This window comes from Emys orbicularis, chromosome 9 (assembly GCF_028017835.1).
Source record: "Emys orbicularis isolate rEmyOrb1 chromosome 9, rEmyOrb1.hap1, whole genome shotgun sequence".
In the NCBI taxonomy this organism is placed as follows: Eukaryota; Metazoa; Chordata; order Testudines; family Emydidae; genus Emys; species Emys orbicularis.
Window position 1 is genome coordinate 89,393,357 of NC_088691.1, and position 18,288 is coordinate 89,411,644.

At 42.7% G+C, this 18,288-nt stretch overlaps 1 protein-coding gene across 1 annotated transcript in view; it reads right to left on the reverse strand.

Moving 5' to 3' along the window:
* The window catches only part of WDR49 (WD repeat domain 49), a 77,071-nt gene extending 66,903 nt beyond the window's left edge, over positions 1 to 10,168 (reverse strand). The window contains 1 exon segment of the mRNA XM_065411205.1: positions 10,010 to 10,168. Within this exon segment, the coding sequence (XP_065267277.1) occupies positions 10,010 to 10,168 (159 nt within the window).
* Between the last annotated feature and the right edge of the window lie 8,120 nt (positions 10,169 to 18,288).

Here is an 18,288-nt window from a genome sequence, read left to right on the forward strand (position 1 = left end):
TAGATTGTATTAGTCTGTCTCCTAGAGAAGGCGTATTCACACACTACTACATACCAGACATGCCAAACCCACAAAAAAAATGCAGAAATTGGGCTTGTGTTGGGCTTAATTGGCTTGCGAGTTGCTTGTTGGCTAGTTTTTAGCTTGTAGCTTTTTGGGCTTGTAGCTTGTTGCTGCTGCTTCTTTTTTTATCGGCTCCCGGCAAGCAGGGGGAAGGGGGAGAAAGAGTCGGGGTGCACAGCGGGCCCATCACAGTCCCAGACTGCACGTCGGGGGATCTAGTCACAGAGTGTTGGGGTTCTTGGTGATTGGCTTGTTTTGGCCTTGTTTTGAAATGGGATTAGCTTGATTTGGGGCTTATTGTGAAAGTCGGGGTGCTTATTTACCGCGTGAAAGTTGGCAAGTGTGCCACATACCCAATTGCATTTTTAATACAGTGGACCCTAAAGGTATTAAAACTAATTCAATAAGGTTTAACTTAACTCAGTAAAGTTCAGTCAGACTATTTCAGGAAAGTGTCAGTCTGTGTCACTCTCCCATACTGACTCTTGCCAAAGGAAGAAGACTTGCAAGGGACTGTTCGAGATTAAAGTCCATTCTTCAGGCCACCATGGCTAAATCATAGATCTATAAATTTGCTGCTGCCAGCTGTGTGGCGATTCCCCTGGTGCAAGCACTGTGGACACCAGCTATAAGGCTGCCTCTCGAAGACCCCTTCAGAAACCAGGCTGAAAGCTAGACAGGCGTGCCAGGGGTGGGGATCGGGATGGGACGGTTGTGTCCAGGTGTGGCTGCAGCACACAGCACTGAGGACATTACAGGTAGCCTTGCAGTCCATCGAGCAGGCTGCCGTCACTTAGACCTCTAGGGCAGTGGTTCTCAAACTAGGGCCGCCGCTTGTTCAGGGAAAGCCCCTGGCGGGCCGGGCCGGTTTGTTTACCTGCCGCGTCCACAGGTTCGGCTGATCGCAGCTCCCAGTGACCGCGGTTCGCCGCTCCAGGCCAATGGGAGCTGCAGGAAGCGGCTCGGGTGGAGAGAGCACACCCAGATCAGGACGGGAGGGAGCACACCCAGATCAGGAAGATTTAAAGCCACCTTAGCCTCCTCCTTCCCCTGGACTACAAGTTCTGTGCTGCCCCCCTTAGAGGCACAACACAGAATCTCACCCTTCAGATGTAAAATTTCTGCAGATTTGGGCCTCTTCTGATATCCTCTTCTCATTAGTTGCTTCATTGACTTCTTCTGGCAGTATAGTCCATACAGGAGCCTGTTTCAGCTCTCCAGATGAAACAAGTTCTTTGTCATATTGCTAACTGCTGTATAGTTAGATGACACCACATAGTTTCTGAATGTTTCCCCTGCTGTAAATTATTTACCTTTATGGAAGTTACCAATGATATTGATCCTGTTAAAGACTTTTATTCAGCGCTGTCTATTTAAAAGTGTAGCAGGCTCATTGGCCCTCAAAGTCTTGTCTTTATGGCACCTATAAAATCCTGCCTACATGCATTCCTGGGAAAGGACGTTTTATTAATATATTTTATAGTGGCAGTGCCTACACACCCTACCTGACATCAGGGCCATGTCATGCTGAGCATTGTACAAAATACACAGTAGGAGGCAGCCCTTGCACAAAAGAACTTACAGCAGCGGTTCCCAAACTGTGGGTTGCAACCCCAAATGGGTTCACGCCATCAGCAGATGGGGCGGCGGCAATCTCTACTGTGTGGAGGACACCATTTTGCTCCTCATAGCGTGACCTCACATGTATGATGCATGCGAGGTCACACTGCGGAGCATGCCATTTTGCTATTCAAAATGGCATCCTCCACACTGTTTGGGGTCCCAGGAGGAAATAATTCATTAAAATAGGGTCATGGCAGCAAAAAGCTTGGGAATCGCTGCCTTACAGTCTAAAGAGAGGGAGGAAGGAAGCATTGTTAGCTCCTATTTTATGGAGGGGGAACTGAGGCACACAGAGATTGTTATTTATCCAAGGTTATGCAGGACTTTTATGGCAAAGAACCCAGATTTTATGAGTCCCAGTTCAGTGCCTTAACCACAAGGCTATCTATTCTTCCTCTCTGCAAGAGTTTCAGCACCTATTGATGTTAATGTTCAGAATGTGGCTAATGTGCTGGGAAACCTTAGGAACTGCAGGGGACAGTCATTCTCTGGTACAGAAATGTCTTTTTTTTTTTTTTAATAATAATCTGGGAGGGATCATTGGCACAAACTTTATGGCGCACATACCTAGAAGTATGGCAGTGCAGAGCATACATGCATATTTAATAAAAAAAAGTATATAACTTGTGTTCTTAAAGATCTCTATTAAATGAATGCTTTCTCCTAGGTATCCATCCCAGCAATTACATTTTTATGTTAACATCAGTTATAAATTCTAACAGCCCACTACATAAAAAAAAAAAGATACTTGGCAATCTACAACTGTCATTTCCAATTGTCTCACACATGATGGTATCTGATTGGACTTCACTGAACTCCTTTAAAATAGGAAATAAATCCTGTGATACTACACTGATTTGCTGACACTGTCAAGAACAGAGCTGTAATTTTTCTCACGGGGTAGGGGGAGAAATGAACCACTTGAGCTAGGCATTCAGCAGGTGATCTTAGTGTTTTTATATCAAAGTATTTGCAGTTTGGCATTTTTGAAAAAATGCCATGACAATGCCCGTCTTGATCTGAGTATCGCATATTGACACATGTAGGATGGGATTTTCATTGGCTGCAATGACACTATTCATTTAGGGACTGATCCTACTTCCAATAAAGTCAATAGCAAAATTCCCATTGACTTTAGTAGTAAAGGATCTGGGGAAAATGGAGCTGGTCCACATTTTTTTCCAATATTGCAAAATTACCTTTTTATTTTTCAAAAATGAAAAAGTTTGCAAAAAATTGGCAACGCTTCCAAAATGTTTTGTTTTGCTCAACCTTTTTAATGCACATTTTTATTGAAAACATTATCAACACCATTGCAGCAATGGTTGACATTTTTCATTTATCAAAACCATTAGTTAATAATTTCCATAATGGTTTTAATTAAACAATGATTAAAATGTTTCACAAAACATCCAGAAAAAAAAACAAAATCTGGGTCCTGTTTGATCCCTGCAAAGCATAAACAACTTTGAAATTTAGAGTATTTTTTCCCAACATATGGGGGTGGTGAGGGGGCAAGTTTAGCAGTTCTACTAGTTGAGTGAGGTATTACTCAGTGTGAGCAAGGGTATATTACTCTACACTTACCTCCGGGTCCGACGGCAGGCAATCGATGTTCTGGGATCGATTTATCGCGTCTGGTTTAGACGCGATAAATCGATCCCGGATCGATCCTGGAAGTGCTCGCCGTCGACGCCGGTACTCCAGCTCGGCGAGAGGAGTACGCGGCATCGACGGGGGAGCCTGCCTGCCGCGTCTGGACCCGCGGTAAGTTCGGACTAAGGTACTTCGAATTCAGCTACGTTATTAACGTAGCTGAATTTGCGTACCTTAGTCCGAAGTGGGGGCTTAGTGGGGACCAGGCCCATGACATGAACATGGGAGCAATGTGCCTGAGCGGTCTAGGTATGGAACTCTGAGTCTGGAAAACCGGTGTTTTTAAACTAACACAGCCAATCAAACTGGGTGCTCTTTTACTAAGAAAAAGCACTGACACTCAGTTTTACAGTATTTGTAAGGTAAATTTTTAAAATATTTTGGTTAATTATAGCATTTAAAACAACGTTCCAACTTTCTCATTTCCTGGGCCTATTAATGGTAAAGGTTTTTTGGGGGCGGGGGGAGGCGGTCCTACTTTACATCATCAAATGGGTTAACTTATATGATTAAATTGGCAGCCCTAACTGAATGGGAATATTGGAAGTCAGTCAAAGGTTTCTAGGCATGTCATCTATGAAGAGATGTAAATAGCATTGGGTTTCCAAACTCCATTCTAACAGCTCAAGATACATATAGAACCAAAGTCATCATCCTTTTGCTACTATTACTGTTGCATTCAATAAAAGAAGTTGGGTTTCCTCTACTGAAAAATTCTGAGACTTGTACAGACTTTTGCTGTGGGCAAAGGGGTCACTTCAACAATGTGGTAATATTTTACAATTGATACCAAAAATCATTTTAAGTTTCATCTGCATTAAACTATAATGCCAAGCCCATCAAAAGGGCACTTAGCAAGTAGAGGTCTTCCCATCCACATTCCAGGTAGTACCATCAAAGTCCACTGTTTTTAGATTTATATATGTATTACACACACACACACACACAAAAAGGAGTTAGAAGAACATTATTATGGTTGCAAAGTCAAGCATTCAAAAATTATGAAAAGTCAGAGTTAAGGTTGTCTGTACATGGGAAATTTCAGCTTCAACAGTTAAAGTTTGGCAAAGTTATAAGCAACTGAAAACAGGGTCTTATAATGGAAAGTATCTTGCAATCTTAACTATTGGTGAATCTACTAGCACCACCTATTTGTGCAATTCTAATATGAATTAGAAACCTGGAGTCTCATCCTGTTTCCACAGTAGCAATATTCCAAGTGATTTTAGTGGAAACTAGGTTTGAATCCTATAATTTTTGTATAAAAATTAATTGATGTACAATACAAACCTATGTAATACTGGAAACAGGCAATAAGGCAAGATTGTAGATAACCTAGAGCAGGGGTTCTCAAACTTCATTGCGCCGTGACCCCCTTCCAACAACAAAGTTACATGACCCCAGGGGGAGGACCGGAGCCCGAGCCCTGCCGCCTTGGGTGGAGGGGAGAGGGGGCCTCAGCCCAAGCCCCGCTGCCCTGAGTGGGGGTGGAGCTTGGGCTTCAGCTTCAGCCCTGGGTCCCAGCAAGTCTAATGCTGGCTATGGCAACCCCATTAAAATGGGGTTGCGACTCATTTTGTGGTCCCCACAGTTTGAGAACCGCTGACCTAGAGAGTCAAACAAGAGACTATTTTGGGGGATTCAGATGGGAGGAGAATATAAATGTAAAGGCTAATGGGTTCATATTCATTTCTATGTAATTGTTTCCTACAAATTATTTTGATGAATATGAGTGGCCAGAAGTACTAATAATTGAGTGAATGCATTTGAGAATATAATTTATCAAACAAAATTTAATTTGGTTGAAATTTGCTTCCATATCACTCACAAGACTCTCAGAAAGTTCTAAAGCATGTTTTTAGATAGATATAAAATTACACAATTAGACTTACTAAAGGCAACTCAGCAAATTGCAACCCTCTACAAATTGTGTTCCAGAAATGTGATTTAAAGTGACAGATAGCTTGGAGGTAAACAGAAATGATGGTTGGTTGCAGCTGGACCATACCCATAGTAAAGTCCATGTATCTTAAGCATGTTAGGTGATGCACCATTCCATTTGTTCCCAAAATTAGGCTCAAAGGACAGTGACTGATAGTCTGGAGAGAAATAGAAATTGCCGTTCTTAGGCTGAACACATACAAAAGGAAACCCAGTGACTGCATCTATGAAAATAAATGGTAGTTTGCAGGTGTATGTTGCACAAAATGAACTCCATCCATTTTAAGCAGTCTTGAAGGCCACAAAAGCAGAGCAACTGGAAATAAATAAGAAGCCTGCACTAAAAATTATACACCTGAGGTAAAGCTATTGCCTAGCACAGCACGGCTACAGACAGGAAGGGGATCCACATGCAATCCAGTCCATCTGCCCTGAACATTAAGACCCAAAGGCCACAAATGCTTTTTTGCCTTAAAAGCAAAAACTACACTCAGAGGCAACTTTATCTCATGTGAAGCTAAAACCAATGATTTTGTGTTGCAATCACTAAATAAAGGCTCTCTGAGCTGTCAAGATGTTTGTACTTGATCCTTCTCTGTCTCTGTCTTGCATTTTGTATGTGCAGTGTATATTCTGCATTGGGGAAAATGGTAGCTATGCACAGTTTATTTAAAGTGGTATCTTCTTGTGTGTGTTGATACTGGTAATTGGCAAATGAAGAGCAATAGCAGACAAGTTCTTTTAATCCCTGTAAAGCATGTAGTGCGATCACTGAGCATGTCTTGCTGGGCTCAACATCCTTTCAAATGAAGCACTAATGTGAGGTCACCCGTAATACTGGACATCTCAATAAGCAATGATTGGTCAGATAGAGCTTTTGAGATCTAATTATTCCATTGTGTCAGGCAGGTGGTTTAATTTGGGTCTAATGAAGTATGTGATTACAATAGCTTCCTCTGCCTCAGCTGTACCTTCCCTGGGTGTTACTCTGCTAATGCCTGCTGCTTCCGTATTTATCGTACTGTATCTTGGCAGGAAATTACAGCAGTGTTGCTTCCATGTTCATGAGAAGCACCTCCACACAGAAGAGGGGTCAACAGGTTGATCCTCAGTTTCATCTTCAGGCGGTATTATTGCTTGTATTTCATAAAATAAAGTTCTGCTGTGCCAAAATCTACAATCTCATGAAGTGGGCAAAACATATTTCCTCTCTGAAAAGTCTAACTCAGATCACCTGTGGAATTCTTAGTTAGATATTGAGTGACAGGAAACATTTCTGTGCAAATGAATTGGGCTCAGGAGTAGTTTACCTGAAAACATCCATTACTCACAGCAGTATATAAACAGTAAGTAAGACTCAGTTCAGATTTTTTTTTCTTCAGCGCTTAGGTTTCACAGAGGCCTATTCAAGTAGGTTTAGAACATTTTGGCTATTCTTACAGAGCTATCAGGCCTGAATCTCCTCTCATTTAAACCAGTTTCATTTAAACCACTGGTATATCTCTGCCAACTTCACCAGAGTTACTCCAGATATACACCACTGCAAGTGAAAGGAGAATTATATTGTATCAAAACAAACAAACAAACAAACAAAAAACGGGTATTTTTCCTTTTGCAGTGTCATTGGGCTCTCTTCTTTGGGCTACTTTGTCACTTTAGCTATCTGAGCACGTTATCCCCCACTCCACCCCTCATAATTATCGTATCTGAATACCTTCATGAATTAAACCTCTCAGAACCAAGAATAAACCCCAGATTTTCCAAATCCCAATCCAGTGCTTTAAGGCACAAGCCCACCCATTCCTAATTCTGTGTCTGCTTGTAACAGGTCGAGCACTCACCCGCCACAGCGCCTCCTGCTGGTCGTCTGGGAATTAGCTCAGTTCCAGCCTCGGAGCGCCTCCTGCTGGCCTGTGTCTTCCTACCAGTGCCTGCTTCCTCCTGATCTTCACCACTTATAAGCACTTCAGGCCCCGCGTCCTTCCCGGTCCCTGGTGCCCCTTACCTTGGGGTGCTGCCCCACAGCAGTGCCCCCACACGCTGGGTCTCCCCTCCCTTGGGAACCCCAATCCCCTAAGCCCACCTCGCCTCAGTGACCCACTGCTAGTCCTCATCTAGCCCCTTCCCTCAGGGGCAAACTGCAATCTGAATTGGCCACTCATCATCGGCAAGGGAGTTTGGACCTGCGGCCTCTCTCTGCAACCCTAGTACCTCCTTAGGCCTTCTTGTCAGGCCTCAGCCTGGGAGGTCACCAGGCCTGAGCTCCCCAGCTCAGTCTGCCCCTTCCCCAGCACTGCTCTGTCCAAGGTATTCTTTGCTCCTTCAGGCAGCTAGGTCCATCTCTCTCCAAAGCAAGAGAGAGACCGATTACCCCTTCTGGTCTGCCCTCTTTTATACTGGCTTGGCAAGCCCTGATTGGCTGCCTCTCAGCCCCAGCCTTTTCCCAGAGCTGGCTTTTAACCCTTTCAGAGCCGGAGCGGGGTGACTGCCCCGCTACAATGCTTCATGGATGCAGCCCACATTTTACGTAAGAACTTGCCTACATGATGCAGTGAAGCACTCTACAGGAGTGTGATTTGTAGAGTGCTCTAACTGGTCCATGTAGACCCTGCTGGCGCACATTAAAAGGTTCTGAAAAGAGCATGCCAGCAGGGTCTACATGAGGCAGTTAGAGAGCTCTACAAATCACACCCCTGTAGAGCACTTTCCCGCACCATGTTGGCAAGCCCTAAGACTCTGCTTTATGAATGCAGCTCCTGTGGAGATTATTGATGGCAACTGCTAATAGGTCTGCTCACCCAAGAGAACATATTTACCATCAAGAAAAGCTATTCCGTCTGAGGACAGGAAAACACTGAATCTAAGTTGGAACTCTGAACAACTCTTTTTTCCCCCTAAAAAAATCCCTTTTTGGTCCCTCTTCACTCAACCTCCTAAATCCCTGTGTCTTTGTCATAATTTTGCATCTGACCATTTACTGGGACACCCCTAGGCGCATGTCAGAGCCCCCTTCTTAATCAGCTCGGGGAAAGGGTTATTGCTGTGTGACATGGACAGGGGCCTCAAGCCCAGGCACCTTGTATAGCAGTGAAGAGTGCTGTCTTGCTGTCTCAAGGCAACTGGGCCACTGCAAATGTCATTATTTTTCATGGAAATGTTTTGCCCACTGCACTCCAACAACAGGTGTCATGATTAGAGATAGGAAGTGGGTCAGATTCTGATTTAATTTACACAGGCATAATCTGGAGAAACTGTAAATCCTGAGACCACTGTAGTCAGTTGAGATACTCCAATTTTACACTGGTGTAACTGACATCAGAATTTACCCCCGCCCTACAGGTCTCAGATTTAGGAGCAAATCAAGACTCCAATGAAATGACTCCCAAAATCACAAGATGTTTTTGTGACATTTCAGCTCCAAATGGGCAGAAATCTCATGAGATCAGGTATTTTCATATGATTTCCACCATTTACTCGTGGTATTTTGGCTGCATCTCAACCAGACAACAGGCCCCTTTCTCCCCTAGATCCAACACAGCACCAAAACAGATGGGGTGGGTTCTAATCCAGGAATTTAAGTCTGAGCCACAGAGTCTGCCTGAAACTGGAAGAGGTTCAAAATCATCTAAGTTTCCGATTTTGGCTCATCTCTAATTGTGGGCAGTATTTGCCTGAGTCATGGCTGCAGAGATAAGTAGCATGGCTTCCTGAAGAGTAGTGCTAGGTCAATGGCCCCTTGTTTGCCTAAAGCTAGGGTTGTATTGTGTCATGTTGAATACGTACGGGAGTTTTATTTAAAGCCACACCTGGGAAAGAAAAAAGATAAACCTTTCTTTGGTTGCCTCACTTTTAGGCAGTGAGATTATTCCTGATTACTGTTTCCCCCCCCCCCCATTTGACTAGTATTTCTAATCATAGAATCATAGGACTGGAAGGGACCTTGAGAGGTCATCTAGTCCAGTCCCCTGCACTCATGGCAGGACTAAGTATTATCTAGACCAGTGGTTGTCAAACTAGGGCTGCCGCTTGTGTAGGGAAAGCCCCTGGTGGGTTGGGCCGGTTTGTTTACCTGCTGCGTCCGCAGGTTCGGCCGATCGTGGCTCCCACTGGCCGCGGTTCGCAGCTCCGACTGGCCGCGGTTCACCGCTCCAGGCCAATAGGGGCTGCAGAAAGCAGCGCGGGCCAAGGGACATGCTGGCCGCCCTTCCCGCAGCCCCCATTGGCCTGGAGCGGCGAACCGCGGCCAGTGGGAGCCGCGATCGGCCGAACCTGTGGACGTGGCAGGTAAACAAAGCGGCCCGGCCCGCCAGGGGCATTCCCTGAACAAGCGGAGGCCTTAGTTTGAGAACCACTGATCTAGACCATTCCTGACAGGTGTTTGTCTAACCTGGTCTTAAAAATCTCCAATGATGGAGATTCCACAACCTCCCTAGGCAATTTTATCCAGTGTTTAACCACCCTGACAGTTAGGAAGCTTTTCCTAATGTCCAACCTAAACCTCCCTTGCTGCAATTTAAGCCCATCGCTTCTTGTCCTAATCTTGGATTCACACCCAACTAAGAGAATTTTGTCTGTTTCTACATCCTATATTTCCTTATGCAGACACAGACCCACTTTTCTTGATACCATATGACAATATAAACATTATTGATAATGCTTTCTATATTTCCTTGATAAGCAACTCAAAATCCTTTCAATTAATATTTTAATTAGGAAATTCACTTACCATAAAAATCTCTTGCATTTTCATAAAATCATAAATACTTAGTCTGTTTTCAAGTTGTTCCGCAACATTTTTCATTGCTGCAGTGTCTTCTGTTCTGTCTGGGGTCAGACACCCAGCACTGGGCTGGGAGTCGTTAAGTGAAAGATGTGGGTAGCTCATGCTTGATTCACTTTAACATCTTCTGGCACATAGGGTCATATTTGACTCAGTTCTTGTCCTTTAAGAAAAATATTTTTTTTTAGGTTTTTTTTTTGTAGAAATCCAATAGCTCAAATTCTGAGACAACGTATATAAAGAGGGAAAAGATCAATTTAAATAAAACAATAAAAACATTTTTAACTCTTGACTTTGAATTTTATTTCATAACATACCAGACCATTAAAGATACTCTCCAACATTCTATTTATTAAAGGTACGATGTACCTGGCTGCCTTTGATTGTAACTAACTAATACAGAAAGCAAGTGTACAAACATTTCTATTTGATATCTAAATATGCATTAGAAAGTCAGCTATTTAAAATCCATTTTACTTACCTTGTCATTAATAATGTGATATTTAATGTTGTGATTGTATGTGATTATAACTCCATTATTTTCGCAGAACACTTTGGTAAGCTCTACAACTATTTTTACTCTCGAATAAAGAGTTTAAACTAAAGGAACGTACAGAGTCCTTTGCTTTTCTTGTTCTTGGTGCTTACAAATGTTTCCTGGCAACGTATACAAAGCTAGCTAAGCTTCCCTCCCTTCTCTCCTCTGGTTATTGGTCAAAATGGAGGTGTTTGCATAAGAGGGCTATTTGCAAGCATGACTAGAAGTACAATATAGCTATAAAGGAATGGCAATGGCACCATTTAATCAAATATACTACAAAGCCCTCCTGTAAAAGTGACCTTTTTTGCATACTACAAAATAAGATTTGTTTTAAGTGAACCAGCTTTTACATCACAGTAAACTGCAAATTTGGAGTCCGACTTTGCCAATCCTCATTGTGCCCACTGCCAGGCACAATCTTATTGATTTCAACGAAGTTTCACGAGGTAATAAATGATGCAATTTGGCAAAAAGGGTGGGCAAGATTTGACCTTTTATCCTATGTTTGGGTTTAGATCATAATTATATTACAGTAGTGCTCAGAGACCCATATCAGGATTGGATCCCCATGTGCAAGGTGTTGTATAAGCACAAAGGTAGACCAGGTTCCCCTGCCCTAAAGAGTGTGCAATCTATGGGTATGTCTAGGCTGCAAGCCCCCCCCCCCCCCCCCCCGCAAAAAGGAGGCAGCAATTCTCAGACCTCAGGTCAACTGACTTCCAGGGCTCACACTATGGGGCTAAAAATAACAGTGTAGATAATTTGGGCTTGGACTGGAGCCTAGGGTCTGACTGGGCTTCAGAGCCCAGGTTCCAGCCTGAGCCCAAATGTTTACAATGATATTTTTAGTCCGATAGTGTGAGCCCTGGAAGTCAGTTGACCTGAGGTCTGAGACTTGCTGCCGGTGGTCTACTATATGAGGCCTCAGCCCTGCCAACAGTTTTCCATGAATGGTAAGAAAAGTTTCTTGCATGCATATGTTTTGCAGGATTGGTGATGGAGCAGACAAGCAACATATGCAGGATTGGGAAGAAGGAGCAAATCAAATATACATCATTTTACATATGTGTATACACTTGCTATGGGTTTGTTTGTTTGTAATTACACGGACTTTTGCCAAGTGGGCGTTAGTCTAACTGTGTGTTTTCTTGCAGGCATCAGGCAGAAAACAGATCTTCAGAAGGGATGTGAAGGAGAAAGTGGTAGGGCTCTTACTGATTAGTTCATGGAGGGTGTTCCAGCCGTAAGTGGCAGAGTTGAAGAAAGCACAAACATGGTTGATGGAATAGTGGAACTATATTCCTCTGAAATACTAATTATGAATAATTAAAAGGACATTTCCTTTCCTAGGTCCTAAATCCCATAACTAGTCATTTAAAACAGAAAGAAATTTAAACGTCTCATTTCTTTTGCTTTGCTGATACTCTGTTTTGTGCATTTCTCTTATCTTGGACATGGAAAATAAGGATATATTAATATTTATAATATCACTTCATTTTATGATATTAAATTAGTTTGTACTACACTTATCACTTCCACTCAAGTTTACATGCATTAGAACCAGATATTCAGCTGGTCTAAACCTGCAGAACTAGATGTAGCTGATTTATGCTACCTGAGAATCTGGTCTAGTGATGGAGCATTTGGGTTTATTAAAAATTGTCTTTGTTGGAACTAAACAAAACAATGGAACTATTTCCATTAGTTCTGGAGAAGATTATGCTCACCTAACTGAAGTTAGGGTCAAATTTAACCTGGAAGTGTCCCTTTAAATCCTCCATAGTGCCCTCTTTCTTTCCTGTAGAGAGCACGGTAGCCAGATTACAGTCACTTTTGCCAGATTTCAGTGTACCTCCCAGGCATGGGGATTTCTTTAAGTCCCTAATTGAGTGCATGGAAATATAGCTATTACTTTTCTTTTCCTTCCAGCAATCATGTAAACCCTATCTTACCTTCTCTTCTATTTTGTGAGAAGGTAGCTGGATTTATTTGCAACGCCTATTGTTTTACCTTTTCAGTTTTGCCCCTACATTTGGGCCGAGGATTCCACTATATTCTCTCTGCTCTGTCCTAGTAAAAAGGTGGGATGTTAAAAAAGTAGGGTCCTGAAAACTCACCATCAGTGGGAGGTGCTCAGAGGCATCACACAGCTGCTGTGGTTGGACGTGGAAGGGAGGTCTGCTCCTCCTACACCTCCTCTAATGGCCAATTTGAAAGCAGCTTCTGTTAAGGAAAAGGGAATGAGAGGGAAAACGATATACCCAAATAAAAGCATGGCAGAACCTATAGATACAAACATTCAGGGCTTGATAACTCCTTGAGTTTCACTGGCAGAAGCCAGTTTGGAATCCCATCACAGGGTAAGCTGGTCAAAAGAGCAAATCACCTGTAACCCCCTCTACTGGAGAGACCAGAACCAGCAATCATTGCCCACAGGAAGGTGGGGCCAGACTTATGGGAAACATTGTTACGGTAGTTTGGGCCACTTCCCCGGAAGGGGCTCCTACAAAGATCCAAGTGGAAAGTAAATCTACCCTATCCTGCAGAACATCTAGGGAAGGATGATGTCAGGCTGGACCCCACTCCATCACAGCTGGGTTGGGGAGAAAAGGTTATTGCAGCAAACATCATCAGTTTGCATCCACAGAGATTAAATCTAGACCTAATCTATCATGGACACTGTAATTCCACCTCCCTTAAAATTCCCGTCAAAATTTGTTTGCAGTTCCTATATTGGTCACAAGAGAGATTAGAGAGACAAGGTGGGGGAAGTAATATCTTTTATTGGACCAACTTCTGTTGGTGAAAGAGACAACCTCCCTCCAACCACACACTCCTAGTTGTCACCTACCCTCACACATTGAGACCCACATGGGATATAATTAAACAGTTAATGGGAACCATATATTCTGAAAGAAATCTTTCCCAACACCCCTTTTCTGGACTTCAATACCCTCCCCCCCCCCCCCCCCCCGACACCCAACCTCATCATCAGAAGCATCCTCCCCACTGATCAGTACTCACAAACTCAAACTGGCACCAGACCCTGCCAGAACAGATGCAAAACCTGCAGACATGTCTTCACTGCTACATGATCAGTTCCACCCCCCCACAACACACCTTTCAAGATCCTACACATGCCTATCACAAGTGGTGTACCTTATCCAGTGCACCACGTGCCCCAATAACAACTATGTTGGTGAAACCTGACCACCACTATGCTCTCAAATGAACTTGCACAGAAAAATGATAAAAGACAAAAACATGTCACGCATGGGCAAACACTTTTCACAAAACTATCACTCTGTAGCTGACTTCTCAATCTTCGTTCTCAAAGGAAACCTACAAAACATCTTTGGAAGACAAGCCCGGGAGCTTAAATTCATTATTTTGCCAGATACTAAAAATTATGGTCTTTATAAAGACACTAGATTTGTGGCTCATTACAACAATCTGCACCCAATAACTCCCCTTTTTTGTCCTATGACTCCAGTGTTGTTAACAAGCCACTTCACCTTAAAATACATGTTAATTATTTATGCTAAACAATTTATGCCACCTTGTATTCAGCTGACACAAAGTACCTTTCCCAGATCTGAAGAAGTCTATGTGGCTCGAAAATGTGTCTCTTTCACCAACAGAAGGTAGTTTAATAAATATTACCTACCCACCTTGTCCCTTTAAAATTTGGTCATTTATATCCTTTTTCCTAAGGCTTAGATTTGTGATCTGTTTCTGTCTAGCTGATTAAAAAAAGAGTCAAAGGTTCATGAAGCTAAAATGGAAAGCAATGGCCTCATAAATCAAAGCCTTATTTTGACAGTGGTTCTATGTGGAACACACATGTGCGGTCATCCCTGTAAAATGAATGACAGACAATTTCTTCCAGATAATTAAATACTAAAGGAATATTTCCCCCTGATATGTAGAAAAAGCCTTACCAGATTTGCCCGTTACTTTGGGGTATGCTCATTTATTAGGGTTCTCTTCTGGGGTGGGGAGGGGGGGTTCTGTAATTCTATCACTGTACTGCTTGTGTCACCTGTGTTCTCATACGGAACTCTACTTTTCCCTGCTGCAAGTTCTCTCCCAATGGAGCTAACCTGCAGGACCTAGGTTCCCCAGGGCTGGGTTCTTCCAGCCCCAGAATCAGACAACACACACATTAACAGAGCGCGTCTCAGAGGACTGGGTTAATCAGCACTCCCAAGCTGACCCCTTATATGTTCCTGGACTCAGTAGGCTGGGTCAAGCAGCATTTCCAAGCTCATTTCCCCCTTATATGCCATAGGCACCACACCGGAATAGAGCACACCTGAGCAGGCTGGGTCAAACAGCACCTCCAAGCTGCCACCCTCATATGTTCCAGGTTCACCACATCTCTGTCCCCACTTTTACATTACAATTATTCTGGTACTAACCCACTTGATGAGCGAACGCCACAGGATTTTTGGGCGCTGCAGGGATCTTTACCTTAGGTACAAGGAGTGTTGCTGCAGAGCGAATGAGGAAACCAAAAAACACCCACGGGAGGAAAACGGGGAGAGAGAGAGAGAGAGAGAAGCAACCAGCTTAACCATGGAAGTTTATTACCTTGTAATAACCATAAGGGAGCCAAACAAACAAAACAGTTATAATATTAAATCCAACTTACATTTGATTATAAAAGTCAAGTTTAGAAAACTATCACTGATCACACAAGTCAGGGTCAGGCGGCTATACTGAGAGAGAGAGCGCGCGAGAGCGTGAGCGGGCTGGGTTCTCACCATTGTGAAGCTTGAATCGTTCGGGGGTCCCAGGTGGTGGTGGTAGCTGAGGGTCCGGAGTGCTAGAGTCAGGCAGAGCCCCCAGCATGACCAGTCAGAAAATGAAGTCCCACTGGAACGGATGCAGATTTTGGATCCAGGCATCAGAACACTTACTTGAGCATGGGTAGGAGTTGTTGTAGGGAAAGAACAATGGTTCAAGGGAGAACACTAGATTTGTTTATGGGTAAACTGATGGCTCAAGGGAGTATACCAGTTGTTTTGTTCAGGTTAGACAATATGAACTGATCATTCCTGGCTATGGGCAGTGTTCCTTGGAGGGAGCTCACAATGCAATTAGGGAGCTTCACTATTTCGGATACCAATAAAGAATTTATTACTAGAATTGGTCTGATAACTACTCAGGTGTGTGTGTGTGCGTGTGCAGATGTGGGTTCATTAACATCTGGAACCCCCATCATTCAGTGCTTCCCTGCTTTTCTGGTCCCAGAGTTCCATGTGGTTTTTGCCTTGGAATCTCTGTTCTCCATTCTGTATGCTAATGGAGATGTCTCCCTGGCTCATCTTTGATGCAAATGAGGCTAGGGGAGTTTCCTTAATCCTGTCACTCTTGTCGCAGGGGTTTAGGTGTGTCTCCCACTGCCTTTTCAATGGTTTTTGTAAGTCTTTCTTCTGATTGGTTTTGGTTCAAGCAGAGGTCTTTCATCAGTCAGACAGGTTCAGTACTGCGTCCTGGTTCCCCAAGAACACAAAACTGATAGGTAACAAAAGATTTGTGAGAAAGATCACTGGAAAGCAGAATGCAATTCAATGCCAGTCAAGATAACTGAGAAATGGGGGGGGGGGGAGGGGGAAATTGGGCGGGGGAGAAGAAAGAGAAAGGGACAGGTAAAACAGGCTTTCATATCCATAGAAAATACTATTTATTTCATTCCAGGCAGACCCCCATAATATTCTATTGTTTTGGTAAATCAACGTTTGTTTGGAAGCTCCAGACCCCAACAATTCCTTTGGAGAGTTTATGCCTGCTGCTGTAACATCTCATCTGGAGGATAACCATCTCTGTTGAGCTTCATTGCCACCACATTTACTCTCATTTTAAAATGAGTTGCTCACTTGTTTACACTCAACTTTGATTTAATAGTCATTCAACTATTAGCTAAACATAAGTGAACTTAAGCCCTTCTACATTTTTACTTCATTCATATGCTAAGAAAAACATAAAAACAAGTACCTTTCACAAGAAGTCGTAGTTCTTTGCCCCTTTACAATCCCAGATTTTCTAAATTTTGTTTAACATTGTTTACTGGACTGGTTTTCACATTTACTCTGTAACATCTTTGTTAAAACTCACATTCAGAGTGGATTGCTAGAGGAAGACCTCTTCTGAAGTGCTTGAACTGCTATATTAGAAGACTGCAAAAAGTAAGCCTCTCACCAGTTACTCTTATTTACATAGAAGCTGGGAAAAGGAAATGTGAAGATGTACTCTACAATCCCAGTTCAGACATATAGGCCCTGATAACTCCATTGTAACCATGTAGCACCTTTGGATAGGATGCAAAGGTACCTATAAAACCACTTATGATGTGGGTCCTAGATTGGGTCCGTGCTAAAATAGTCCCCTCCAGAGCAAGTTAGAGCAACCCGGTGGTTGCTCTAATGTAAGCTACCTGCACCAAATGCTGGATTCTGCAGCTAGGGATCATGATGTGCAGGGGATGGTCGACTCATGCCTCTTTTCCATCAACAGAAAGTAGTGAACCCACAGCCATCACACTGCCTTTTTGCCACAAGAGTATCTACCTACCTTGGGATGACCCTCCTCCAGCCCGCAACCAGTTTTAAGGATGCTTTACATCAAGAGCATGGCAAAAACTAGTCAACACAGGGAGGATGTAGGCCACTTTTTGAGCTTGAGAATTTTAGGTAACTCCTTTTATGAAAATTGTTTTCATGTTTTGTACTGTGCCAAAGCAGACTGTGACCTTTAAAGCATCACCACGTTGGACACAAGCAGTCCAGTGTATTGGAACATCTGAAAAATTCACCACAAAGCCTAACTGATGTAACATTTGGACACCAATTCTAGGGCTCCTGAATCCCTAGGCAAATCAGCTACAATGTGTCCCTCACCACCATTAACAGACTTGCAGTTACTGAAAAATTGGCTGCCAGCAAGATAGAAACAACTCGTCTTTCCTAAAACAGGATAGTTTTAAATACAGTTCTTCTTCATGGGAAAGGGTACAAATAAAGCTAATTGTCATGTAAAATGTATATACATTTCAGAATGTCATTTGCTGAACAAAGTCAGCTGTGTGTGTATGGAGACACATTATATATACATACATATATACATATATACATACATATATATATACACATATATATATACACACACACACATATAAATATATAAATAAAAATAAAGTATTGTAATTCAGTGCTCATACTTTAAACGCTTAAGATAGTAATAAAGAAAATGAAGTGATATGGATTGGTGTTGTGCAAACTTCCTTCCTGAACCAATATTAGCAGTGTACCTAGTCCTGTTTCCCAACAACCTCAGCAATTTTAAAATATATGTTAATTAGATGTCACAGTTGGGATGTAAAGAAATGCTCACTGGGATGCCTGTCACATATTTTAGCTTTATTTGAGATTTAAACCAGATTTGACAGATTACCCGTGTAATTTGTCAGCAACATGAGTGTAATCCCACTGCAGCACCTTGCCTTTCATCTTTATTTATTTTTATTTTTTTTAAACAAACGGCTACTTTTGGGTCCTTTGTTTTGTCTTTGTGATTTAATAATAGAAGTGTGGCTTAGTATCTTACTCAAAGTTTAATGATTGATCACACGTTTCAAAAAAGTTTGCTCTGAGACTGAAATGGAAAACAGGAAAGCTCCCTT